Source organism: Macrobrachium nipponense, chromosome 15 (genome assembly GCF_015104395.2).
Source record: "Macrobrachium nipponense isolate FS-2020 chromosome 15, ASM1510439v2, whole genome shotgun sequence".
NCBI lineage: Eukaryota > Metazoa > Arthropoda > Malacostraca > Decapoda > Palaemonidae > Macrobrachium > Macrobrachium nipponense.
The window spans coordinates 28771100-28797648 of NC_087208.1; the positions used below are offsets into that span (position 1 = coordinate 28771100).

The 26549-nt window shown below is 43.4% G+C and overlaps 1 protein-coding gene across 3 annotated transcripts in view; it reads left to right on the top strand.

Moving 5' to 3' along the window:
- The first annotated feature begins 5608 nt into the window (after nucleotides 1–5608).
- LOC135227058 (peroxisomal biogenesis factor 19-like) overlaps nucleotides 5609–26549 on the top strand; it is a 51923-nt gene continuing 30982 nt past the window's right edge. Inside the window, exons 1-2 of one of the 3 annotated variants that reach the window (XM_064266873.1) lie at nucleotides 5609–5759; nucleotides 9854–9972. In XM_064266873.1, the coding sequence (XP_064122943.1) occupies nucleotides 9900–9972 (73 nt within the window). In that variant the 5' untranslated portion in view covers nucleotides 5609–5759; nucleotides 9854–9899. Of the gene's footprint in view, nucleotides 5866–9853; nucleotides 9973–26549 lie in introns of all 3 variants that reach the window. The other 2 variants (XM_064266871.1, XM_064266872.1) reach the window with 2 other exon arrangements.

Genomic DNA, 26549 nt, shown 5'->3' on the forward strand with positions numbered 1-26549 from the left:
CCCTTGATTGGCTTATCAACAGCCAATCAGGAGCGTCTTAAGGGACTGGCCTAGACATCAGATGCACGGTTGATGTGAATCTACTGTAGCACTGAACACGGCGAAACATATTTGACGCCCCAATCCCCTCCTAGTGGCTTTCGTATATGCGGGACCGTTCCTTGCAGTCCGTGCGGAGTTTTTGCTTAGAAATACCCTTCTCTTATATCCCCTTTATCTATGTCATTTACGAGGGGACAGTTATCCTTCTCATCCATTCCTTTGGAACCTTTCCCTCATCCAGACATACGTTCCACACATTGGTGAACTATTCGACCAAAGTTTCACCACCATTCGCCAGCATCTTCCTTGTCGTTCCATCAGCTTGTGGTGTCTTGTCCTCTTAAATTCCTTCAACAGTCACTCCACGAGGATTCCCAACTTTACACTAACCCATCCTACTCGTGCGTCATTCAGCTCTCTGCTTCTCTTCTCTTTTCCATCATCACAAGATGTTCTCCATCGACCCAGCTGTAATCTTTCCAGAAAACAGTTGCTCCAATAGTATTTTTTTTTTCTGAGTTCCATTTGCTCATTAACCATCCTCTTTGCATTCACTTCCTTGTAAAACAGTGCATTCTTCCTCAAGTTCTTACCCTCACTTGTTCTGTTATTCGCCTTCTTCATTTTCTTAATCAACATACCAATTTGCAGCCCTCCAGCCTCAGTAGTTTTCCCCTTTCTTTGAAATTACGTCTGTAATAATCTCCTGGTTTTTAGTTTTCTGAAAAGAAAACTATTGTGCTGGCTTTGTCTAGCTGTCCGCACTTTTCTTGTCCGCCCTCAGATCTTAAAAACTACTGAGGCTGGAGGGCTGCAAATTGTTATGTTGATCATCCACCCTCCACTCATCAAACGTACCAAATTGCAGTCAACTACCCTCAGTAGTTTTCATTTTACTGGAGGTTTAAGTTAGCCATAATCGTGCGTCTGGCAACGATATAGGCCAGGCTACCACCGGCCCGTGATTAAAGTTTCATGGGTCGCGGCTCATAATACATTTAAGCTCCTCGTTTCCTCATTCCAGCACTGTTTCGTTCCCTCTCCTCTTGAGCCAAACACGTTCCTTAATCTTTCTGTGACCTCGTCCTAGAATTGTTCACACTCGCTGTACATTCCTTCATCTTCTGTGTCATTGATCTTATTCTATTTTAATCCAGATTCTCCTTATATATTCTCTTCACTAACTCCCCGTCAAACTTACTCGTCTTATTTTCCCTTATAGTTACATTTTCACCCTAAGTCTCCAACTTGCATTTCTATTTACCTGAACTTTTGGTTCAATCCAATGAATTACGTATTTTTTCTCTTGTTGTTATATATATATAGATATATATCTATATATATATATATATATATATACATATATCTTACAAGTGTGTAATGTTAGTGAATGGGTGGTTAGAGTGGTGGCAGCAGTGTAGGAAGCCCAGTAACATTGGGAAAAGTTGAAAGTTTTTATTAAGCTTTCGGAGAGTACATTCTCTCTCTCTTTTTCAGAGAGGGAGATAAAAGTTACAAAAACAGAAAACATTGGTCAAGGTAAAAGAAAAACCAACATGCAAGTCAATAGTTGTATGTGTATATGTGCGTGTACGTACGTACGTGTCGCGCGCGTGAGAGAGAGATAGAGAGGAAATTTGTACGTACAAATATTTACATGTAATAGTAAGAAGACAGTCAACTTCCTATATTTATATTATCTTGCTATTAGCTTTATAAGCATCTATTAGTATATTCTCATTTGAAAAAGTAAAATTAAAAAAAAAACCCTAGTACCTAAAAACCAAATTAAGAATGACGAAAGGAAAATCAAATGATTCCTGGTGGCTACAGTCTCACACCCATTGAGAACTGGATGTGGATTGGTTGCAAGACAGTCCTCGCCCAACGAATCTCGCATCTGATTGGCTGACTTGTTTACTGACCACACCTGTCTCCTTGTAAGTTTTGTGCGCTTCTTTAAGAATGAAAAGGAAACTTGCTTTTGGGTACGGTTACATAATTACGTTGCAAAATTCAGATGACTTGTAGGAAAAGGAAATTGAGGACAATCGAATGTAAACTCCTCGTATCTCCGATTCCTGCTTCGTGATGGTACTATACGGTTGCCACTTGTTTAAGAGACTTTAAGGAAGACAGGATGTACGTCATGATACAGAGGGAAAGGATGTCTTTGTGAGGAGATGAATCTTGAAAGGAGTACTGCTTCTAATGGTGAAGATCTCTCTCTCTCTCTCTCTCTCTCTCTCTCTCTCTCTCTCTCTCTCTCTCTCTCTCTCTCTCTCTCAAGACTACGCTCTGAATTGCGTTCATGCAGAGCCCACTGTACCTGTTCCTCCACGATAATTTCATAATCTTGCTAAACAAGCTGTTTGGACATTTATGCAAATATTTTACTAATGGTTGCTCTGAATACGCAGCATCAAAGCTAGGGCACATTGCCCTCGCAGGTTGCAGCTTCTTAAAGCCAACAAGATTCCTGGCATTGTGCAGTTGTTGCTGAAGTTGAGGAATCATGCAAATTTAACAAGCACAATCATAGCTGTTTCTTTGATCAGCTCTTCCTAAAACACTCATTATTGTATTCAGTCCATTTCCTCGTGTCTTTTAGCTAAAGGAGGTTCCCTTACCAGAAGTTCCTGCAATTGCTTTAGAAATTGGCTATGTCAAACTTTAGACGACTTTAGACTGACCGCCACGTCATGCTATGTCTGCTAAGTAAGTGCACAATGGAAGGGATTGTCAACATGACGTGACTTCTCTCTACTAGATGTAACAGACAAATAGCCCCAGTTGTATCTTTTGGTATTTTTCGGAAGAAAAATGATCGGTTAGGATTAAAGTTTAATGAGCTATGCATCGTCATACCGAAACACTGAATAGTACTTCCGAAACGACAATAATAGAATTGACAGCTTCCTGCAAAACGTGCTCTCTCTCTCTCTCTCTCTCTCTCTCTCTCTCCTCTCTCTCTCATCTCTCTCTCTATATATATATATATATATATATATATATATATATATAATATATATATATACATATATATATATATATATAATGTGTGTTGCTCGTCAGAAGCGTGTTAACCCAGGCTTATACGCTCACCATTCACTCCTTGCGTTGTGGATATTAAAGCCCTTCCACTCAGTACTTCTTCCAACCTTTCTAACAAGCTCTCAGCTGGCCTTTCTCACCTCCTTGTCTATTAAGCTTCCAAATTATACACTTTTCACCACCCTATTGTCCTCCATTCTCACTACCTGACCAAACCAACCCAGTAGGTACACTTAATTTATTTCATTTCACCAATTCCAGGTGTCTTACCACAGCTTAGTTGGGTCTCAATTTTTCTCACCCTTTCATGTTACACCTGTTGAGTGCTTTGATGGAAATTTCCTACATTCAGTTTGAGTAGTTCCCCCTCATTTGTATTCAGCATCCACACATCTCACTTCTGTAAAGGAGGGTTGCCACAACAGCCATTGTATAACTCCACAAATTTGCTCCCAGAGGCACTTCTTTTCCTCCAAATATTTTGTCGAATTCTACCGTCCCTCTTCCACACATCTTGTGATTCACTATTATGCTGCCATTTTCCAAACAATTACTTTTGACACCTGTGATATAAGAAGCAACCACTTCCAGTCTCCAAACTTCCTTATCAACGTTTAATGCTCCATCTTCTCTTCTTTCGTAAAACTTGAAAACTCTCAACAACCGCTCTTCCATATTATCCAGCCTTGATTAACACCTTCCATGCTGCCTTTATTAATTCGGTTACATAAGCTTTCTCTAAGTCCTTGTATGTCATGTACTACAGCTTTTTCGACACATATCCTCTTCCATACTGTAAATCTTCACTGTTTTCCATTTTAGATACTTCGTCACCTGCATTTTTTTTTCAATCAGAATCCTACCATTCACCGTCCATGGTATGGCCAGTGACTTTATGTCCCTATAATTCTTACAGTCGCTCCAATCACCTTAACTTTTACGAAATGGAACTCTTATTCCTTTCACCCATTTCTTCAGGATCTTTCCCCAACCCAGACATACTGAACAAACCATGACCAGTTACTCAATCCTACTAACATCACCACACCTCAACATCCCCCTTGTAATCCGTTAACTTACTTCCTTTCTTCTGTAATTTAGATCTAAACATTTTCCGTCCTTCACAACCTTCTCTTCCATCTCCAACAACTTTACTCTTATGATAGAATCCATTAAAAGTGCAAACAACAAAGGCGACACAAACAATATGCTTCAACAACCCGCTGTTTACTACATACGTCATCACCTAAACTCCAGTGCCATGCGATGCGATGACCCCTTGGTAAAGGTTCTAATCTTGGCTGGGGTAGGTGCACTTATCATATATGATTTCCTTTGGGTGTCAATTATTCCCTAGGTTGAGTACGATGTTAAGGGTGTATGGGACTTAATATTTAAAAGTATGGAATGGTCACATGTGAATTGGTGAGTGTCCACACAAATATTAAGCCACGAATTTCGTTTAATATCGACTTCTCTGTCCTTGAGAATAACTTGCACCGATAAGTGCGTCTGTCCAAGCTAGGATTTGAGCATGGCCTTATATATAATGTGTGTGTTTATACATTAGTAAATGCCAACCTCTTACAGCAATTCAAAAGTTTCTTATGAATTGGCAAACACTGCCAATATTATGCTCCATTAATTTATTGTCAGTGACAGCTGTTTCACCCTTTGTCTCATGGCCATCTTAGGGGCCACACTAGATCTTCGATGAAATTACGCTGTTATATATTAACAAATACATCAAGAAAATGTACTAAAATCAAGAGAAAAAATGATCTGTGTTGGGCACAAATTGGCTACAGGTCCATTAGCACTCTTTCTGACATCAATTATCAGAGATTCTGGGAGCAAACTCTTGGGCTGTGAAATGGGTTAATATTAATTTTTCTGAAGCATGACATTTATGTTAATTTTAATTTTGTATTGCTCTGAATGAATTTCAATTTTCTCTCTGCACTCGCCAATGTGCTTCAGTGTAGTTCCATTTTAGGTCTAGCTCTAGTACAGCCCTGAATATGGTTGAGGGTTAATGGTTTACTTAATCAACAGTTTGTCGGCGTAAGATACGTGTGTGTATGTGTGTGCGTGTGTATCCCATCATCTTTGCATGGCATTTACATTTAAATTATGTAATCCCTATTCAGTTGGGTCCCTGGTTAACCGTATTGGCTCAGTAAGCGACGTCATTTTGTAAACAAATAGTAAAGACCTTTTTCAAGGGTCTTTGGGAATATAGGACCCAGAATGCCTTACACTTTTTGGTGGTGTAGATCATTTGTGATTTATCTTTTTCTAATTTAACGGTTCTCATATTTATATGAATTATACCTCTGGCTCTAAATACTTTGCTATTTTCATGTTTGTTCATATGTATATTCTCAGAGGTGATTTCGAAAAATTTAGGTTGCAATATATTATTTAGTAATGAAAATAAGGTGGTGTTGAACGTACTTCTCGTCGTTAAATCTGTGCTTTTTTGTTTCAATGTCCATTGTGAAAAAGTTATAATTACGATTCATTTATCATTTCTCGAGGTCACAGAAAACAGTGTTAGAGGAACCTTACTAATTTTCGGTCGACCACTGATCCTTATGGTCACAGAAACTCGGAAGTCAGCATGAGAAGGAGAAACACCAAGAAAAGGATCTAGTTTCCGAGTCAGGTCAAGAATCATGCGCAATTAATAGTGCAATTAATTATGCTAATGGGAAATGTCACGGGCTCTGTAATCTTAGTCGATTGTTAGGAGAATAGTGTTTTTAGGTGAAGTAATGTGAAATTAATTACCTGGGTACTAGGCTAAGGAAGACCAGGCTAGCTAGTGCATCCTTAGGCCAAGCTGCTAGACCCAGCCCTTATTCTTAGTGTTTTGACTTCAATTTATAAACATGTTTTTCTAAGCCGCTATTATTGTCTGTTAGCGTAAACATGTTCGTATTTAGGGTCATACCTATTATCATCCGGAGTGAACCGGCCAAGGCGTACCTACAGTTACCTAAAGTTAAATTTCTCACAGCGCGACCACCTTCCCGAAAATCGGAAATTCTATGGCTTTAATTTGTGACTTGGGAGAAAACATTTACTTCGAGAATAAAGTAGAGGTCTTCGAGGTGTTGCTTCGACGGAAGCTGGCTCTTGACTAAAATGTCTATCCAGGGTTACAGGACATGATAATTATTTTTCGGGAAGGTGGTTGCGCTATGATAGAGGCCGACCATTTGGTATTTTACCCTTGATTAGGATAGGCTCTTAATCAAGGTCATTTGTATACCAGCCTTTCTGAGTATACTAAATGCTTAACTACGAGGTAGGTTTCGTACTAGTAGCCTCCTATAGGCTAGGTAGACCTTAGCTATCAACTTGTAGCCCATGCTTCATTTTTTCGATGGAATTGTTAGTTTTGTAAATTTTTTGGTCCTACAAGTATACATAGGTATGTCTTACAAACCATCATTGGTAAATGTATAAGTTAATGCCATAGATATTTATGTTCGTTGTACCACAACCACCGTTGTGTTTTGTAGCCTATTGGCCCCTATGGTAATGAATGTTAAAACATCAACAAAATATGATAGATATCTCAGTAACAGTAAATTTGCAATAGATTTTAGGCTAGCATGATTTTCATTGTAAGGGATTAAGAACTGAATGTAAAAACTTGAAGTCATTAATTTGGGGTAAGCAGGTGAGTAAGTGGCAGGGTACTGGCTACTCACTTATCAGCAACCTGTTATTTTTTCTTCAGATTTATAGACTATATTAGCCTAAATCACAACTCTCCATTTTTTTTGTTCATTCATGGTTTTCAACTGGGTTGTGAAGCTTTTTGTTTTTGGGAGTTTTGGTTGTTCAGTAGGCATTTAGTATGAGCGATTCTTGGATAACAGTTTTAGTGAAATTTGATTTGTTTATGGTAGTGACAAGTGGTATCATGACATTTGAGGTTCACTATGATTTCAAGTATTCGCACAGCTTATTAAACATGTCTTTACAGCAAGACTTTCACAGATGGGCATTTTTATGTGATTAGTGTTGTAGATGAGCCATATCTCCGGGTTATGGTGTGTTCAGCAGCTTCCTCATTGACCCTCCTGATGCATGCTCTTCACAATCCCTGCATTGAATGGCTATCTTTGCTTTGAGGAGCTTCAGACAGTCTTAACTATTGTAGGAGTTTCAGCCTTTGTAGTGGAATGTTACTTGTCCTCTGCATCATTTCGCAAGTACCTTGTGAGCCCTTTGATTGAGATCTCGCCCTCAAGAGGTTTTTCTGCTAGGCATAGCCTCAAGGAATTGTGGGTTGGGAATCTTTCATTTCTCAGTCATTTCTTCCTGTAGGGGGCTAATGCCTAGAGTGCGCCGTATGCATATCAACAGGATGTTTACAGACTCCTCTCACATTTAAATGTTTTACTCTTACATCCGTTCCTGCTTTCTTCCTTCCGTGCTACTCTCTAACCTGTATGTTACTTCTCCAAATTTCATCTATAGATACTTGTACATCGTCTCATTCATTTTTATGATATCTTTTTCTTGCTGTCCAGCTGCTCAGTGTTCTTGTCACTGTCTTAAATGCTGAATGGTTGAAAGTGCCCTGTGCATGGCTTCATAGCCTAAACTCCATCACTCACTCACTTACTCACTCACTTATTCTTTCCTGTTTGCTGCAACAGCTCAAAACCCAACAGTTTCAAAAAGAGATTTGAACATTTGGTGATTTCATCTTAATGGGTTATTGGTGATCTGGACGAAGTGCTTTTGTGGTTAGTGTGAATATTGCAGACCTATCTAAAAAGGATCCAAGCTTGCTGGCCTGAGTATTTATGCCTCGTTGTTAATACAAGTAGGCACAAGAGAGTTTTTGAGAACTTCCTTCCTGCTTTTGTGAAGTGAAGAACTGTGCGTACGGGTCATCCAGTCATGAAACTAGTTTTAGAGGTGTCCTGGGCGGACTCTGACAGTGCCTCCCCATTCCCGTGCTTTTTTCACATTTGTAATCATCATGACGATCAATACACTATGCCACACAATCATCAGCAGCAGCAGACAAAAGGTTGGTCGACCAGCCAGCCTTCATCTTCATCAGAGAATTTGTGATTGTGACTTTGGTGTTGGCACCAGGGCACCAGGCTAGTGCCAGACAGAGAGAGAAGAGAATAGTTTTAACAGTCGACGTGGCCGGAAGAGAAAACGAGTGCACACAACCCAGAAGGAGAAAGAAACCAGGGTTGCTGTTATCAAAAATCACATACATACTCTCTAGCCGAGTCGATAAATCGCTGTCCAGTGTTCTGATCAGATGAAATATGCCAGAAAATCTACAATTATGCCAGACCTGTTCAAAATATGCAAGAGTGCACCCCCCCCCCCCCCCCCCACACACACACACACACACACACACTCACACTTACACACTTACACTTACTCACTTACTAGTTATGTCACTGGGGTCATCTTTTATAGAGGATATTCATCCAGTCTGGACCCTACAAAATATTTGATGAAATTTTTGTAGAGTGAGTGTCTAAATGAGAACTTACAGGAGTCATAGGTCTTTTGCTCTTTCTGGTTAAAGATTCTAGTTATCACTACAGGAGTAAGCATCCTATAAACAAGGTGATGACTGACATGATGTAGGAACAATGACCAAATTTTTTAAGATTTTTATTTTTCCAGGTATACAAACCAGAACCATTTAACATAATAACACTTTAACCACCCAGGATAGTCTTGATTCTGGAGAGAACATTGTGGACTTGTAGCTGGTGAGAGGGGTGGGGAGATTCCCTTTACTAACCAGCCTGTCATCACCTTGTTACCAAGCTTCAGCTCACAGTAGGGAGTAGTCTTACTTAAAAACAAAATGCAAATTATTTGTAAAATTTTTATATATTAAATGGCAACAGGTAGGTCCTGACTTAGGGTAACTGCTTTTAGTTTTATCAGCCCAGCTCGTAACAAGAGGGATTGTATTAGCTTACATTATCATTTAGCAGCACATTAAGGAAACAAATGAGCTAATTGGAATCGGGCGGGAAAGAGGTGCCATTACTTCTATAGCCCATAAATTCAGTATTGGCAACTTTTTACATAGCCAAGATCAAGGAAACAGGCAGCTCATGGGTTATTGGTGATCTTGACCTCAAGGGGCATGTACTGCCTCTCTCTCTATCACATGAAGTCTTTTTAAATTTGCTCATAAATATACCAAGGGGCTGCTGTTGGTTTTAGTTTTTATCTTTTATGATAGTATGTCAGTTATAATTGTAATTTTGCAAGGAAATATTAGAAAAGACATGTATAATCCAAAAAAGTTACTGCATCTTCTGTCTCAGTAAATTTATGTAAATATATAAGTACTCAGAATTTGTTTCTGATTTTATTTCTTATCTGCTTTGATATTGTATGAGCTGTAATTATAGTTTTAGAAAAGAAAATAATTTTATTTATTAGAAAAAACATATAATTTGGTAAAATTTACAATTGTCTTGTAAAAGAGGTCCCACAAGGGGTTGTAAATACTAGTCATTTTCAACTTCTCGTAGAAGGCAGGGAAAATGGTTTTGAATTTTTTTCTTATACGTTGTGCATTTTCATACTCTTCTTTCATTTGCCATTGTTTGTTTGTAAATTAGCCGACCTCAAAGTTTACCAGGCCTCAGGTACTGCATATTGATTTTTTAGCCTGGCTCTTTAGGGTTAAGAAAAATTGTGATTTTCAATAAAATTTTATTGCTTTTTTTTACTACAGGTAATCTGCCTAACAGAATACAGTATACCTAAAGTATTAAAGAACAATGTCAGAAGGAGAAAAGCATGCAGAGAAGGGGGAAACAGCGCTAGATCCAGAATTGGACTCTTTATTGGATGGTAAGTAGCTAAGAAAGAATTCTTCACCTGTACATCTTATTTTGTTCATGAAACTTACCTGTCAGATATATATATAGCTGTATTTTTCCGAATCCGACAGAAATTTAAACACTTACGACACACGCAGTGGGAGTCAGGTGGTTAGTACCCATTCCCGCCGCTGGGAGCGGGTATCAGGAATCATTCCCAGTTTTCTATTCATAATTTTTCTGTCGCCGGTGCTGAAAACACCTGTTTGCAGCACCTCCGTCCAGATTTTGGAAACTTACTAGCTACTTGAGTATCCCTTTTGGTTTTTCTTTGGTATCTGAATTGGATCGGTGGCTTGGCACACGTTGACTTTGGATTGATTTGAATTTGGTATTGATTTTTCTTTGATCAAGATGTCAGGGTCTAGTTCTGCTAGCGCTAGATTTTGTTCTATGTCCGAATGTAGAGGTAGGCTACTGAAAGCTTCAGTAGACCCACATTCTGTTTGTAAAGTTTGCAGGGGGAATGAATGTACGTTTGAAAGTCGTTGTAAGGAGTGTGAAAGATTAACAGAGTCGGAATGGAAGGCGTATGAAACCTATCTTAAGAAACTTGAGCGAGATAGGTTAAGGAGGTCTTCCTCCAGGAGTGTTTCAGGTAGGCAAGATTTTAATTATTCTCCTGCTAACCCTCCTTCTGTAGATTATGCTCCTACCCCTGTAGTGTTGCCTCCGGCCCCTGAAACAGTGTCGGTAGAAGGTAATACTTTATCGCTAATTCTTGAATCGATTCGTAACTTAGAATCAAAGTGTTAGCTCTGGAGAGCAAAAGTGAAGAGAAGTGCGTGAAAGTGCCCCTTGTGTAGTGGAGGGTGCGTCAGATCGGCCTCATTCCGCCTCTAGACCTAGACCTCTGCTTGACTCCCAGATTACGGGGAGAGAGCATGTCGAAGGAGGGTTACGAGGAACCCCCACCGATCTGGCGTGCCTTCGGCAGCTTCTGACGAACCTACCCAGACTGCCAAGGAGCGTGCGCGTGCACGTCTTCTCAAGGAGTGCTTTTCTTCTTCTGAAGCTTCCTCCCCGCGCAAGGGGTGGAGCTCTCATACCGCATCACGTCCGCTGAAAAGGACGGCTCGCGTTCGGGACGCTTCACGTCCAAGTTGTTCTCCGGAACTTTGCTCGTCGCCTGATAGTGCATTTGCTGCTTTCCTCCGCAAGAAGCGTAAGGATTATTCGGAGGCGGAGTCTTTCCTAGATGTTTCTTTCGAGCGCCGCAGTCGCTCTAAGGTGCGTGAAGTGGCGGTTCCTGGGAGTAGGAAGAAGGCGTCCCCTCGCCACTCGCCTGCTCACAGGATCAGCCCCTCCCCAGAAAAGGAGGCTTCACCTACAAGCAAGATTCTCCAGTCTCTTCAGCAGCAACTTCGAGATGTTTTTTCTTCGAGAGAGACTGTTCCACGTCGCCGTAAGAAGGATGACAATCTTCCTGTGAAGAGGTCGAGGCGTTCTCCCTCTCCCTCTCCTCGCTCGTCTCTCTCTCCGTTTGAGTCTCCCTCTAGAGTTCGTTCTGCTCCCCAGCAACTTTCTAGAGGAGGCGAGAAATTCGTTTCTCGCTCTCGTGAAGCGGTTGTTTCCGCTGCTACGAAACTTGTTGATAAGAAGCGCGTTTCTTTAGATGCCGAGCGCGCTTCTGTGAAAGTCAAACGCGCTTTAGTGGACGCCGAGCGTGATTCGGTGCAAGGTTCGCGAGCGCCAGTGGACGCTCAGCGCGTTTTAGTGGATGCTCGGCGCGCACCAGTGGACGCTCAGCGCGCGCCAGTGGACGCCAGGTGTACACCTGTTGCGGTCGAGCGCGCTTCAGTGGCGCCAGTAGATTGGCTTCGGACGCCAGCGCGCGCCTACGACGTCAGTTTTTCCACTTCCGCAAGCGCAAGCGGTTTGAAGCGGGGTAACTTCTTCCTGTTCGCCGCTCTTTCTCTTTTGAGAAAGCTCGTGACTCTTCTTTACTTCCTCCGACTTCTCAGTGTCTGAGGAGGAAATTAGTGACGCTTTCGTCGAAGTGGACGAAGAACAGCAGTTGGCTCCAGTTTCGACGGACTACAAGGTTTTGACTCGTTTGCTACAGTCAGTCTTTGCAGACACTTTCCAACCTGAAGCTCCACGTACTCCTCCCTCTCAGTTTTCGTCATCCAAAGCTACTAAGATCTCGGGCTTTGTGAAAATGAAGAAGTCGCTTTCTACGAAGCAAGCTTTTCGAAAGGTCCATGATTGGATGGAAAAGAGGAAAGCTTCAGGCAAGACTTCTTTCGCTTTACCACCTTCAAGACTTTGTGGCAAAGCTGGTATGTGGTATGAGACGGGAGAAAACGTCGGAGTTAAGCTTCCAGCCTCAGCTCAAGGAGACTTTGGTAGTATTGTGGATGCCGCCAGAAGATCTTTTCTGTCTTCCTCTAAGGTCTCTTGGACGCATAGTGAGTTAGACTTTCACCTTAAAGGCCTCTTCAGGACACTAGAGGTCTTTAATTTTCTTGACTGTGCCTTGGAGTATTGGATGCCAGGTCCAGGAGTTCTGATTCCATCAGTCTGGGGGAGCTGTCCAGTGTATTGTCTTGCATGGACAAGGCCGTCAGGGATGGTTCTGAGGAATTGGCTGCTCATTTCAGCATGGGACTGCTTAAGAAAAGAGCACTTTTTTGCAATTTTACTGCAAAGTCGTCTCACCAGCGCAAAAAGCGGATCTTCTTTTCGCTCCTTTCTCAGAACATCTCCCCCCCCCAGTCTATGGTAAAGGACATAGCTGCCAGTCTCCAGGAGAAAGCAACCCAAGACCTTCTGGCACAGTCTTCTAGGAAGCCTACTACTACTTCGTCTTCTGGGTCCTCTGCTTTGAAGAAATCGAAGCCCTTTCGATCCGCTTCTTCCTCGAAGCCAGCCCCTCGAGGAAGAGGCTCTTTCAGAGGCAAGACTCCCCGCCCTGTTTCCAAGAGCAAGAAGTGAGAGGAAGTCCTTCAGCCACCGGTAGGAGCCAGGCTTCTACATTTCGCGAAAGCTTGGGAAGAGAGAGGTGCCGACGCTTGGTCTCTGGACATCGTCAAGAAGGGGTACAGAATTCCTTTCCTGATGTTACCCCCGCTGTCTTCGACACCAAAGGATTTGTCTCCTTCGTATCAGGGAGAAAAGCAGAAAGTGCTTCACGATCTACTAGATCAAATGATCGAGAAGCAGGCAGTGGAACAGGTCTTCGACCGGAGTTCTCCGGGGTTTTACAACTGTCTGTTCCTAGTGCCGAAGCAGTCAGGGGGGTGGCGCCCCGTTCTGGATGTCAGCAGTCTAAATCGCTTCGTTACCAAGCAGAAGTTCAAGATGGAGACACCTCAATCCGTGCTTGCAGCCTTAAGACCGGGGGATTGGATGGTCTCTTTAGACCTTCAGGACGCATACTTTCACGTCCCCATCCATCCCCGATCAAGGAAATACCTGCGGTTTGTCCTGAAAGGGAAGATTTTCCAATTCAGGGCACTCTGCTTCGGTCTCAGCACGGCGCCGATGGTGTTCACCGTTCTTACGAAGAACGTTGCGAGGTGGCTCCATCTTGCGGAAATAAGGATCTCTCTCTACCTAGACGACTGGCTTATTCGAGCCTCATCGCAAGACCGTGTCTGAAGGACCTTCACACGACTCTGTCAGTTTGAGCGAGGTCCCTGGGACTTCTGGTGAATCTCGAAAAGTCGCATCTGACTCCTTCTCAATCCTTAGTCTATCTGGGGATTCAGATGGACTCAGTGGCTTTTCGGGCTTTTCCGTCCCAGGGGCGACAACTTCAATGCCTGGACAAAAGTGTCGCCTTTCTAGGGAAGGAAACATGCTCGGTGAGGGAATGGATGAGTCTGCTGGGGACCATTTCCTCACTGGAGAAGTTTGTTTCTCTGGGAAGGTTGCACCTCCGACCACTTCAGTTCTTCCTCTCAAGCAATTGGTCACGCAAACAGGATTCTAGAAGAGGTCTTGTTTTTGACGGAAGAAGTGAAAAAGCACCTCAAATGGTGGTTGGATCCAAAGAAGTCTTGCGGAAGGACTTTCGCTCAAGCTTCGGAACCCCGACCTAGTGTTGTTCTCCGACGCGTCCTCCACGGGTTGGGGAGCAACACTGGGAGGGAGAGAAGTGTCAGGCACCTGGAGAGGGGAACAGGTGTCCTGGCACATCAATCTAAAAGAACTTTCAGCGGTTTACCTTGCTCTAAGGTTCTTCCAAGAGGAAGTCTCCAACAAAGTGGTTCAGATAAACTCGGACAACACCACAGCCTTGCATACCTCAGGAAACAGGGGGGAAACTCACTCTCCTTCTCTGTTCGCCATCGCGAGGAATATCCTGATTTGGGCGAAGTCGCAAAACGTCCACGATTCTGACAAGAGTGTGTCAGGCGTGGAAAACGTGCGAGCAGACCACCTCAGTCGGCAAGGACAGCTTCTGCCGACGGAATGGACCCTTCATCAGGAAGTATGCCAGGCGCTATGGAAGCTGTGGGGACGTCCTCATGTGGACGTTTTCGCAACTTCCCGAACGAAGAGACTTCCGCTGTATTGCTCCCCAGTTCTGGACCCGGGAGCAGTGGCAGTAGACGCCCTACTGTGGAATTGGTCGGGACTAGACATTTACGCTTTTCCCCCATTCAAAATCCTCGGGAAGTAATGAGGAAGTTCGCTGCATCAGAAGGAGCGAGAATGACCCTCATCGCCCCCTTCTGGCCAGCGGTCGACTGGTTCACGGAGGTGATGTCCTTCCTAGTAGACTTTCCAAGGACTCGCCCCTAAGAAAGATTACTCAGACAGCCCCACTTCGAGAGGTACCACAAAAACCTCCCCGCTCTGAGTCTGATTGCGTTCAGACTATCAAAAGAAGTTGGCCGAGCGAGGGGTTTTTCAAGACCTGTGGCAACGGCGATTGCCACCGCAAGGAGGCCCTCCTCAATCGCAGTTTACCAATCAAAGTGGGCTGTCTTTAGAAGTTGGTGCAGAAGGAAGGGCATTTCCTCCACCTCAACCTCTGTGAGCCAGATAGCAGATTTCCTTCTTCACCTTAGGAAAGAAGCGAAACTAGCCGTTCCCACGATTAAAGGCTACAGAAGCGTGCTTTCTGTGGTCTTCAGACATAGAGGACTCGACTTAGCGAATGATAGAGAACCATTCATGATCTCATTAGATCATTTGAGACTGTGAAAGTTCTCCAACCTAAAGTACCATCGTGGAACTTAGGACCGTGGTACTGAAGTTTCTCATGTCGAGTCAATTTGAACCGCTCCATTTAGCCTCGCTTAGGAATCTTACTAAGAAGACCATTTTCCTAACCGCTCTGGCGACGGCGAAGAGGGTTAGCGAAATTCAAGTCATAAGCAAGCATATTGGGTTCAAGGATCATAGTGCAGTTTGTTCTTTTCCTTAAGTCCTACGTTCTTAGCAAAGAACGAGAACCCTTCCAACCCTTGGCCGAGGACGTTCGAGATCAAAGGGTTGTCGGAGCTAGTGGGACCTGAAGCTGAGAGAGTCCTGTGTCCTGTCAGGGCTCTCAAGTTTTATTTGCAGAGAACCAGAGCATGCAGAGGTTCTTCGGAGAACTTGTGGTGCTCTGTGAAAAAACCAGATCTTCCGATGTCGAAGAATGCACTGGCGTTCTTCTTAGAAGTACGGTTAAGGAAGCCCATGAAAAGTGTAGTGAAAGTGACATGGAGCTTCTGAAAGTGAAAGCCCACGAGTTGAGGGCTATTGCTACTTCGGTGGCTTTCACAAAATATGGCAATCAAAGATATTTTGGGCGCCACTTATTGGCGAAGCAATTCGGTGTTCGCTTCACACTACCTGCGGGAGGTGAAAGCAACATACGAAAATTGTTACTCGCTCGGACCATACGTCGCTGCAGACACTGTTTTGGGGGCAGGAGGTAGCGCTCATCCTATCCTTTAATGGTTTAGGGGAGTTTTTAACTTGTGTTATGGTTGTGGGGTTGACCGCCTGCGGCGGATCTCCCTTCCATTAGCTTAGTCTATGTGGGATACTTTTGGTAGGCTACGCCAGGTGGTTTGGTTTTTACTTCGTTGCCCTCATTTGTATGGTCAATGGTCTAGTCACGTCGTGGTCTCGCCCCTGTTTGACAGATCATTCTGAGTGCACCAGCTTTATAGGTCTCTACCTTGCTGGCAACTCTAGTAGCACAAGCAGACTTATGCGGCAGTAACCACGAAGTCAGCTATGCTAACAGGTAAGGAATCAAGATATCAATTATCTGCATATATATGTTTCCTAAAATCTTCTATTCTGTCTACTCCCACCACCAAAGGTGGGATTCAGCTATATATATCTGACAGGTAAGTTTCATGAACAAAATGATATTGTAATGATACAATTAAGTTTGTTCATACTTACCCTGGCAGAGTATATAATAATCAAGGTTTTTGTGTGATTTAAGTTTTGGTTTTGTCTATTTAATGGATTAATCTTTCCTGTAATACCCACCCACCTCCCCTCAGGAGACAGTGTAAATAAAAATTATGAATAGAAAATGGGAATGATTCCTGATACCCGCCTCCCAGCGGCGGGAATGGGTACTAACCACCTGACTCCCACTGCGTGTGTCGTAAGTGTTTAAATTTCTGTCGGATTTGGAAAAATACAGCTATATATATATCTGCCAGGTAAGTATGAACAAACTTAATTGTATCATTACAATATCATGTTTATAGTGACAGGAGACGTTTAAAATTTTGGAAAGATGAAATTGGTCTTTTCTGCTTCTCAGAAATTGTCCTGTGATTTTGCAAGTGCTGTAGGTTGTTCCAAAAGGTCTGTTATGTTATTAAAAAAATTGTACATAAGATTTGTCAGAGTGGTAGATATTTTGTTATCTAAGTCCAGGAAAACACTTGTGTACATGCCAGTAGGGCACCCTAAAGGCGATAACTCAACTCATGACGCTTCAGATTAAACCATTAAAGGGTTAACATCAATAAAATGTGAATTTATGATATTTTAAAAATAAATCTTATATAGAATGTAATTTAAAGATGTAATGTTTTATCTTCCGAAAGAATTTTTCTTTTATCTTCAACATTTTGGGAGATATTAGCTTTTGAAAAGCGTTATAGCCAGGCTATGCCTGACTGCCAGAAATGCAATAATTATAATATCATTTAGATGTGAATTTATGATACAGGCAGTCCCCGGTTTACAACGGGGGTTCTGTTCTTGAGACGCTTCGTGTGCCGAAAATTGTTGTAAGCCCGAAAATCGTCAAAAATCCTAAGAAAACCTTACTGTAATGCTTTTGTGTATTAAAAACTTTGTAAACTGCATTTTTGTTGCATTTTTCATAAAAAAAAAACATTCAAATATTGATTGTTTTGCATTTTTAGAGTCATTTCTTCGGCCAGATCGGCGTTGTAAGCCCATAACCCTGGAACATGTGTCACAAACCTGGAAATAATTTCGGATGAATACAATTGAAAAGTGCCGTAACCTCGGAATGTCATAAGCCAAACCTGTCATAAGCCGGGGACTGCCGTATTTAGAAAAAAAATCTTATATTGAATGAAATTTAAAGATATAATTTTTCTTTTATCTTTAATGCTTTTGGTGATATTAGCATTTGAATAGCATTAGGGCTGGGAGATGAAATTTAAAGTTGTAAGGTTTTGCCTGTAAAAAGAATTTTGTTCATGCAACTTACCTGTCAGATATATATATAGCTGATAATTTCCGACGACCGACAGAATTTAAAACTTACGACACACGTAGTGGGAGTCAGGTGGTTAGTACCCATTCCCGTCGCTGGGAGGCGGGTATCAGGAACCATTCCCATTTTCTATTCATAATTTTCATACATTCAACTTCCCTGTCAGATATATACTTAGCTATAGACTCCGTCGTCCCCGATAGAAATTCGAATTTTGCGGCACACGCTACAGGTAGGTAGGTCAGGTGATCTACCGGCCTGCCGCTGGGTGGCAGGAATAGGAACTATTACCTTCTAAGGACAGATTTTTCTCTATCGTTTGGACTGTAAACATACGTTTACGGTTCCTCCTGATTTGATTTTTCGGTGTTTCATCGCCATCGATCTTCTGGGCTGTCTTTTGCAGGGAAGTACTGGGTCTTTGGTTCGGCATACGCCTTTTATTAACTTTTAATGAATTTCGCTTCGAAATTTCGAAGAAAATACTAAGTGAAACTACCGAAATCATCGGTAGACACTCACATAGTTTGCCATAAAGAGAATTATTAATATTTATTCATTATTACATGTAATAAAGATTACAACTTTATTAAGGAAATATTAAACTCTAATTTCCTACTTTAGGAAGTCAGAAAAAGCATATAACTAGATACCGCTTACTTTATAAGCTTTAATAGCGTTTGTGCTAACGAGCAGTTAGAGTATTAGCAGTACTAGTAGTTGTTGCATCCTCATCACCTTTTTACTCCTCAGAAACTACAAATTTATATATGCAAATTGAAGATAAATGGATAGCTCAAATGCAAGCTTTTAAAAGGTAAGAAGTGAATATAGTGTTCCCCCATTGCAATGGAGGGTGCGTCTGATCGGCTCTGTCTCGCTCCCAGGTGTAGACCTCTTCCAAGCTCACAAGCCCAGAGGAGAAGGAATGTCGACAACCGCAGGGGGGTTTCAGAGAATCCCCACCGATCAGGCGTCCCCTCGACAGGTTCTGTAGAACGTCCCAGACTGCCAAGTTCGCCATTTGGAAAGGCGTCTAATGTATGTGTCCCCTTATTATTATCGTGTTTGACGGATAAGGAGAAGAAAGTTTCAACAGCGTAGATTCAATGAAGATGCAAGATAATCTCGTCGTAGATATCGGAACCTCAGAGAGATATCTTTCGATAACAGTTGCGGTAGAGGCATTGCCCTATCCTGTTTTTTCGTCCCCCGTAAAACAAATAGACGGAGGCTCTATCCCATGGGGTTTGAAAGAGTTATTTCAACAAATTCCTCATCGGTACATTTATATGAAAATATATCTATTGATGAGAAGAACGAATTAGATATTAAAGAATATATGTTGATCGAATGAATTATGGATCTCGGTTAATGATTAAACATACATATATAATTTTTAAGCTTCTAGCTCCTCGGACATGAAGCGCCTGAAACGCCCGAAACAAGGCTCGAGGCGCTGAAGAGCTGGAACGAGGCGCAAAGCGTCTGAAGAGCCTGAAATGAGGCGCAGAGCGCCTAAAGAGCCTGAATCGAGGCGCAAAGCGCCTAAGAGCCTGAAGAGCCACCAAGCGAAAAAAGCGTCGGAGGCTCCTTCAAAGGAGTCGCAAATCGCCTGAAGCTCCTGGAAACAGGCTCGGAGTGCCTGAAGCGCCTGAAACGAGGCGAAAAGCGCCTGGAGCGCTTGAAGCGCCTGAAACAAGGCTAAAAGCGCCTGAAACAAGGCTAAAAGCGCCTGAAATGAGGTGCAAAGCGCCTGGGAGCGCTGAAACGAGGCGCAAGGCTTCTGAAGCGCCTCAGATGAGGCGCAAAGCGCCTGAAAGCCTCAATCGCCTGAAGCGCTGAAACGAGGAGCAAAGCGCCTGAGATGAGGCGCTAAGCGCCTGAAGCTATAAACCAGGATCTTCATCGGATATGGAGTTAGATCCTGATTCTGCGTAAGGTGAAAGACATTCGAGGATTTCTCCTGATAAGGACGGGAGTTGTTGCACAGGCGGCCGTCGCCCTTCTCAGGATAGTCTTAATGCAAGTAATGGCAAGAGCAAGATCGGTTTTTTTTTTCCTGGCGGGGACTCAAGATGTCGCACAGGCGGCCGTAGCCCTTGTCAGGTTAGAATCGGTACTGCTAAAAGCCCTTCACCTTACGGAAGGAGGCGCTCTCCCCGGTTGCTCATTCTTCTCCCAACTTGAGGGACAGGAAATGGAAGATAGATCGGAAATGGAAGCCAATAAGGGAGCAGGTCTCTCAGTTTATAAGACCTTAGCGACCTTTTTTATTGAAAAAAAATTAGTTCATTACTAATAAGACGATATTAAAAAAAAAAACCTCTTCCTCCTTCTAAAATAATGCAACCAACCATTTACAGAAAGGGTGGCAATCGTTTGCAAATTGAACAAGGTTCGTACGAGCTCTCATTCATTGATTAGAGGCTCTTCCAGATAATAGAGGCGTAGAATACGGCCTTATCTCCAAGAGAATAAAAATTTGAGGGATTCTCTTCGATCCGAGAGTTTTTATTGCGATCTCTTTCGACTAATGCTAATTCGTGTTTATTGACGAAAAGACGGAGAGGGCAAAATTTCCATTCTCTCTCCGCATCGGAGAGGAAAGAATGTAGAAGGAAGACTTGCTGCATACGACTACTGAATGACAAGTCATATACGCATACCTGGTAAGGATTTCGCTTAAAAAGTTTGTTACGACAATACCTACTCAGCTTCGGTATTTAACAAAGGTTGTTTGGCTTAAATTGGCATTATTGAGAGCTTCCTTAGGCTCGGGAATAAAATTTTATTATATTCCTTCATTAAATGAAGTAACTGGCAAAACTCACGATGAATGCAGCCAGGCAGCGAGCGAGACGGCCGGGCTGTCATTGTAAGCGTAAGGCCAATACAGTACCATCCAGGTCTCGGTCATTAGCAGTCGGTTGCATCTCTCTCTCCAACGGGATCGAATGGTTAACCGTATATTCCCCCTACAATCATGGACTTAGTCTCGAATGGAGGGGATAGTTAAGCTAACATAAATAAAATATTGTCTGCCTTTTGCTAAGAAGCTTTCAATAAGAAAGATATAACCTTTCAATGCTGTTTACCGTAGGGAACATTATTAAAGGATTCTAACACAGCAGAACATTATATTATATAATGCTCTCATGCTTACGAAAGCATGGCTTATTAGAATACATGCTTAGTGAGAAGATGGATGTTGTAGAGAATTCACTTTAAGACTACGGTATGGTCAAGTCTTTCGAGAAACGCACACAACCTTTTTAGAATCAGATATTGCTCAAGAGAAGATGGATGAGTGGAATGGGAAACATTCTCTTCGTGGCAGAAATGGTTTCCCTGAATAGAATATACTACGTATATAAGAGTTTTTTCCTACTAAGAACGGAATTAACATGTGTAAGGATGTCGGGTACCATAAAGGCACAGATGTTCTGGCACATAACATAAAGAGTATTAGAAGAAAGCGCCGGTCTGAAGCGCCAACCTGGCGCAATGCGCCAGAAGCGCCAGCCTGGCGCAAAATTGCGCCAGAAGCGCCAGCCTGGCGCAATGAGCCAAGAGCACCATCCAAGATATTTCTCGTTTAGCGAGTTATTAAACATAAGAGTCCAGTAGCCTCTCAGACAGCACGCTCGGTAACGGCAAGATTCGTTCCTGATTTCGTTACCCATTTAATCACTTAGGCTAATTCCACGAGACTCTCATATCGCAAAGAGCATTGAGAGAATCTTTTTTCGCTCCTGTTCGCGTTAACAAAGAGAACCTATTTAGAAAAAGAGGTTCGATGCAAGATTTTGCATGTCCGTGAGAACCTTCTCGATCAACGATAATAACTGTTAACGTATGTCTAACATTTATTGCAAAGAGTTGTGAGAACCTACGGAAAGTCTTCTTCATAGATCTCTTAGCAAGGTAGAAGACGAACAGGCTTCCTGTAGACTGCTTCCTTTTTCCTCGAACCAAGAGAGGTAGCAATATACACCATCTTTATTTTATAGAAAGAAGGGGAATAAAACTTTAGTTTTTTTTTTCCCCCTAAATATAAATGCTTTACAGAATTTAAGATAAAGGGCGTCAAGAAAGATAGGATAATACTTTATGCCTCATTTGGCCTTAGAGAGGTTGGATTCACAGAGGTTCACGGTCTTCTCACAGCATGTTTTGGAAGTTTTTTCCAAGACAGTCTGAATATTCTATAAGCATCTATTAAAATAAAGGGACCTTAAAAACCAACCTCTCCACTCTGAGTCAGTCTTCGTGCAGACTGACCAGAGTGGACATGAATGAGAGGATTTTTCAAGGTGAATGACAATAGTCATAGCCAGGACATAGAATTGCTGCAGATCGTGTTTGATGGAAGAGGAAACTGTCCTCTTCTGATACCTCTGTGAACCACATATAGGGTTTTTTGTTTTTTCTTCCTTTTCAGAGGGAAAGAATCAACTTTATATATATCTGCTATCAAAGAGTGCAGTAAAAAGGGCAGGTATACTCTGTCTATACAAGGAGAATTAGAGATAGCAGGAGGATTAAGATCTTCGGGATCTGATACGATACCTCAATACGAGGAGGGATATCATGTACTTCGAATGGGATCTTTTGTGGCTTCAGATTCCGTGTTCCGACAAGATGGAACTGCTCCTCATCAAACTCTTTGAGAAATTTTTTTGAGGGAATTCTTTGTTTCTCTTGGCCCTTACTACCAAGAAGACAAGTGAATTTTTTGTGCATTGGAATCTCGCATCAGATTTAATGGAGACTCGGCAATGGTTTCTTGCCAGCATAGTATGTCTGGCAAGAGAACTAAAACCCTCTATTCCTGACTCAACGATTTCAGATAGAAGTTTCGTTGCCCAGGCAGGGTACTTACGTTTTCACCTACATAAGAAGAGATGGTTTAAACGTTTTTGCCTACAAAGTCCTTGGGATGCGATGAGGGCTCAAAAATGCTTCCCAGAAGGTATTCAGAGAGATACAGTAAAGAGCTAGAAATCAGGAATCCTCCCAATTTCAGCTCGGAGTCTCCTTCGACTTCCAAGCCCCTTCCCATTCCTTCGGACAAGGATAGGAAGATTCTGCAACGAGGAACTTCATCAGCAAGTAAGAAGAGATCTCGTTAGCAACGGAAGGATTCAAGAAGGATCCTCCTCGAGGAAGACTTATCTTTCGTACTGTTAGATGTCCTATCGTCTAATGGATGTAGTTTACTACAATCACCTTCCCTTGCCGGAGAGGCCAGAAGCTCAAAGTGGAAGAATTTCTTCCACCCTTCTCCAATCTCCTGATAAACCATTGTGGAGTTTCAGGACTTTCGGACAATGTAGCGCCAACCAGGCGCCAAATGCCAAAACAGGCGTAAAAAAACGCCAGAGGCAGACAGTTTCAAGGAACACTGTCATTGTCTGATGAAGAGAAAGAGGGGGCCTCCAACCTAGCGCAGATGCGCTGGAGGCGAACAAGTCAGACAGATAAGAGTGTCTGATGTGGGCATCGCCGGGACTTACCTCGAGACTCTACCAAGCTCGAAGCTCCAGCAAGTGGAGAGGAGTCAGCCAGGGCCAGACGCCAAATAGTGCCAGTCTGGAGCCAGGCGCGCAGCTACTTCCAGGCGCGAGGGCGCCAGCCATGAGTCAGGCGAAAAGCGGCCTTACCAGGAGCTAGGCGGCCAACTAGGTGTCAGGCAGGCCGTGAGGGCGCCAGCCAGGCTCGAGGCTCCAACCAGACTCGAGGCGCCACCAGAGGCGAGGCGCCACCTAGGCGCAAGCCAGGCTCTAGGCTTCATCCAGAAAAGATCCATTTCAAAGGAAGCCCTGGTCTTCTTTGGAATAAGTGTGATCAATAAAAGCACTTCAGGAATGACTTGATGATTCCTTCAAACAGCTGAGAATTAAAAGCGCTTGAAGTGCGAGCTTTTATGAATTCTTGTTCGTTACATAACAATATGTCGTGAAGGACATATTAGCTGTAACTTAAGGGAGATGCAATCTCTGTGTTGACTTCCCTTTGCACGAAGGAGGTCAAGTTGACCTACGAGAGATCCTTCTCTCTTGGTTTTACGTGTCTACGATACGTTGCTGGGATAGGGAGCCGACACTGATCCTTAACTAAGTGAGTTAATTTTTATGTTAACATAGTGTTTTTTTTTCTTTGGTTTGTTTGAAAGGAGTTTGGGGATAGCTCTTTTCAAACTAAGCACAAACCCTCGTGTTAGGATCAGGTGATCGGGATCGGTGTTGTGCTCCTTAATTATGCCCCTAGGCATAGGTGTATTGTCATGTAAGTGGATAAGACCCCATTGACAAATGACCATTAGATTCTGTCGAGTAAGTGGATAAAGACCCCATTGACAGATCTACAAGAACTCTTAGCCATAGGTCACATCCTCGCTGAGGCTCTTGAGACGAAGCAGACACCTAGCAATAGCTAGGAAGTCAACCCTTCGTCTAAACACATAGGAACCAAGGTTTTATTTATCTATTACCTACAACGTATGTTGTTTACCTGTCTAATCAGTAATTAGCTGTCTCTTACCCACCGCCAAAGGTGCCAATCAGCTAAGTATATATCTGACAGGGAAGTTGAATGTATGAAAATGATATTGTTATTGTACAATAAGGTTTCATACATACTTACCTGGCAGATATATACGATTGAATATGGCCCACCCAGCCTCCCCTCAGGGGACAGGTGGAAGAGAAAAATCTGTCCTTAGAAGGTAATAGTTCCTATTCCTGCCACCCACGGCAGGCCGGTAGATCACCTGACCTACCTACTGTAGCGTGTGCCGCGAAATTCGAATTTCTATCGGGGACGACGGAGTCTAATAGCTAAGTATATATCTGCCAGGTAAGTATGTATGAAACTTTATTGTACAATAACAATATCATTTTTCTGTCGCCGGTGTTGTGAACATCTGTTTACAGCACCTCCGTCTGGATTTGGAAACTTTTTGCTACTTGAGTATCCCTTTTGGTTCTTTTTTGGATTAATTGACTTGGATCGGTGGCTAGGCACACGTTATTAGTGGATTGATTTGATTTTGGTTGGATTTCTCTTGGATAATATGTCAGGGTCTAGTACAGCTAGCGCTAGATTTTGCTCTAGGACTGATTGTAGAGGTAGGCTACTGAAAGCTTCAGTAGACCCACTACGGTATGTAAGAGTTGCGGAGCATGAATGTGTATGAAAGCCGTTGCAGGAGTGCGAAAGATTAACAGATTCTGAGTGGAAGGCGTATGATACCTATCTTAGGAAACTTGAAAAGGATAGGTTAAGGAGGTCTTCCTCCAGGAGTGTTTCAGGTGTGCAAGAAATTAATGTTTCTCCTGTTAACCCTCCTTCTGTTAATGCTCCTAACCCTGTAGTGTTGCCTCCGGGCTCTGAAGCAGTGTCAGTAGAGAGTAATACTTTGTCCTTAATTTTGGAGTCGATTCGTAATTTAGAATCGAAAGTGTTGGCTCTTGAGAGCAAAAGTGATGTGCAGAAGTGCAGTGATACCCCTTGTGTAGTGGAGGGTGCGTCAGATCGGCCTCGTTTCGCCTCTAGGCCTGGACCTCTGCTTGACTCCCAGGACCTGGGGAGGGAGCATGTCGAAAGCCTGAAGGAGGGTTACAAGGAACCCCCACCGATCTGGCGTGCCTTCGGCAGTTACTGATGAAAATCCCCAGACTGCCAGGGAGCGTGCGCATGCACGTCTCCTCAAGGAGTGTTTTTCATCATCGGAGGCTTCATCCACGTAAAGGGTGGCGTTTCTCACGGTGCTTCCCGTCCGCTGAAAAGGACGGCGCGTGTTTGTTGACTGCTTCACGTCATAGTTCTCCGAATCTGCGATCTTCTCCTGACAGTGCGTTCGCTGCTTTTTCCGCCGCATAAAGGCGTAGAGAGTCTTCGGACTTGGATTCGGGTAGTTCGTGCGAGCGATACAGTCGCTCTAGAGCTCGGGAGGAGGCCGTACTGGGAGGAGGAGGGAGGCGTCCCCTCGCCCGCTCTCCTGCTCACAGGATCAGTCCTCCCCGGAGCAGGAAGTTTCGCCAACCAAGAGGATGATTCAGTCACTGCAGCAGAACTTCAGGAACGCTCTTGCTTCTAGAGAGTCTCTCCTCTTCCGCGTCGTAGAAAGGATGAGAAGCTTCCTGTGAAGAAGTCAAGACCTTCTCTTTCTCCTCGCTCGCCTCTCTCTTCGTTCGAGTCTCCCTCTAGAGTTCTTTTGTTCTGCTCCCCAGCAGCTCTCTAGAGGAGGTGAGAAGTTCGTTTCTCGCTCTCAGGATGAGATATCTCCCGCTCGCAAGTCTTCGAATGTTCGCTAAGCGAGCGGTGGACGCTGAGCGCGCTTCTGTTGCAAGTCGCTTCCGTTGCCGGCCAAACACGCGCACCTGACTTGTTTTTGATAAACGTGCACCAGTGGACGGCAGCCGCGCGTGGGGCGGACGCTTAGCGCGCACCAGCGGACCGCCAAGCGTGCACTAGTGGATGCTCGGTGTGCGCCAGTGGACGCCAGGCGTGTTTTTTTGTAGATGTCGAGCGCGCACCGCTGTCGGCGCCAAACGTGTGGATTCGGACGCCAAGCGCGCGCTGGTGGACGCCAGTTTCCTCACCAACGCAAGTTCAGGTTGGAAGAATGGAACCCTACCTGTTAGTCATTTTTCTTCAGAGTTTCCTCCTACTTCTCCAGTTTCTGAGGAAGGAGTAGCGATATTTTATTCGAGCAGAGGAAGAGCAGCAGCCAGTTCCTGTCTCATCAGACTATAAAGTTTTGATGCTCTTCTGCAGTCGGAGTTTGGAGAAACTTTCCAACCGGAAGCCCCTCGTACTCCCCTTCTCAATTTTCTTCTTTTAAAGCATCAAAGGCATCGGGGTTCGTTAAAATGAAG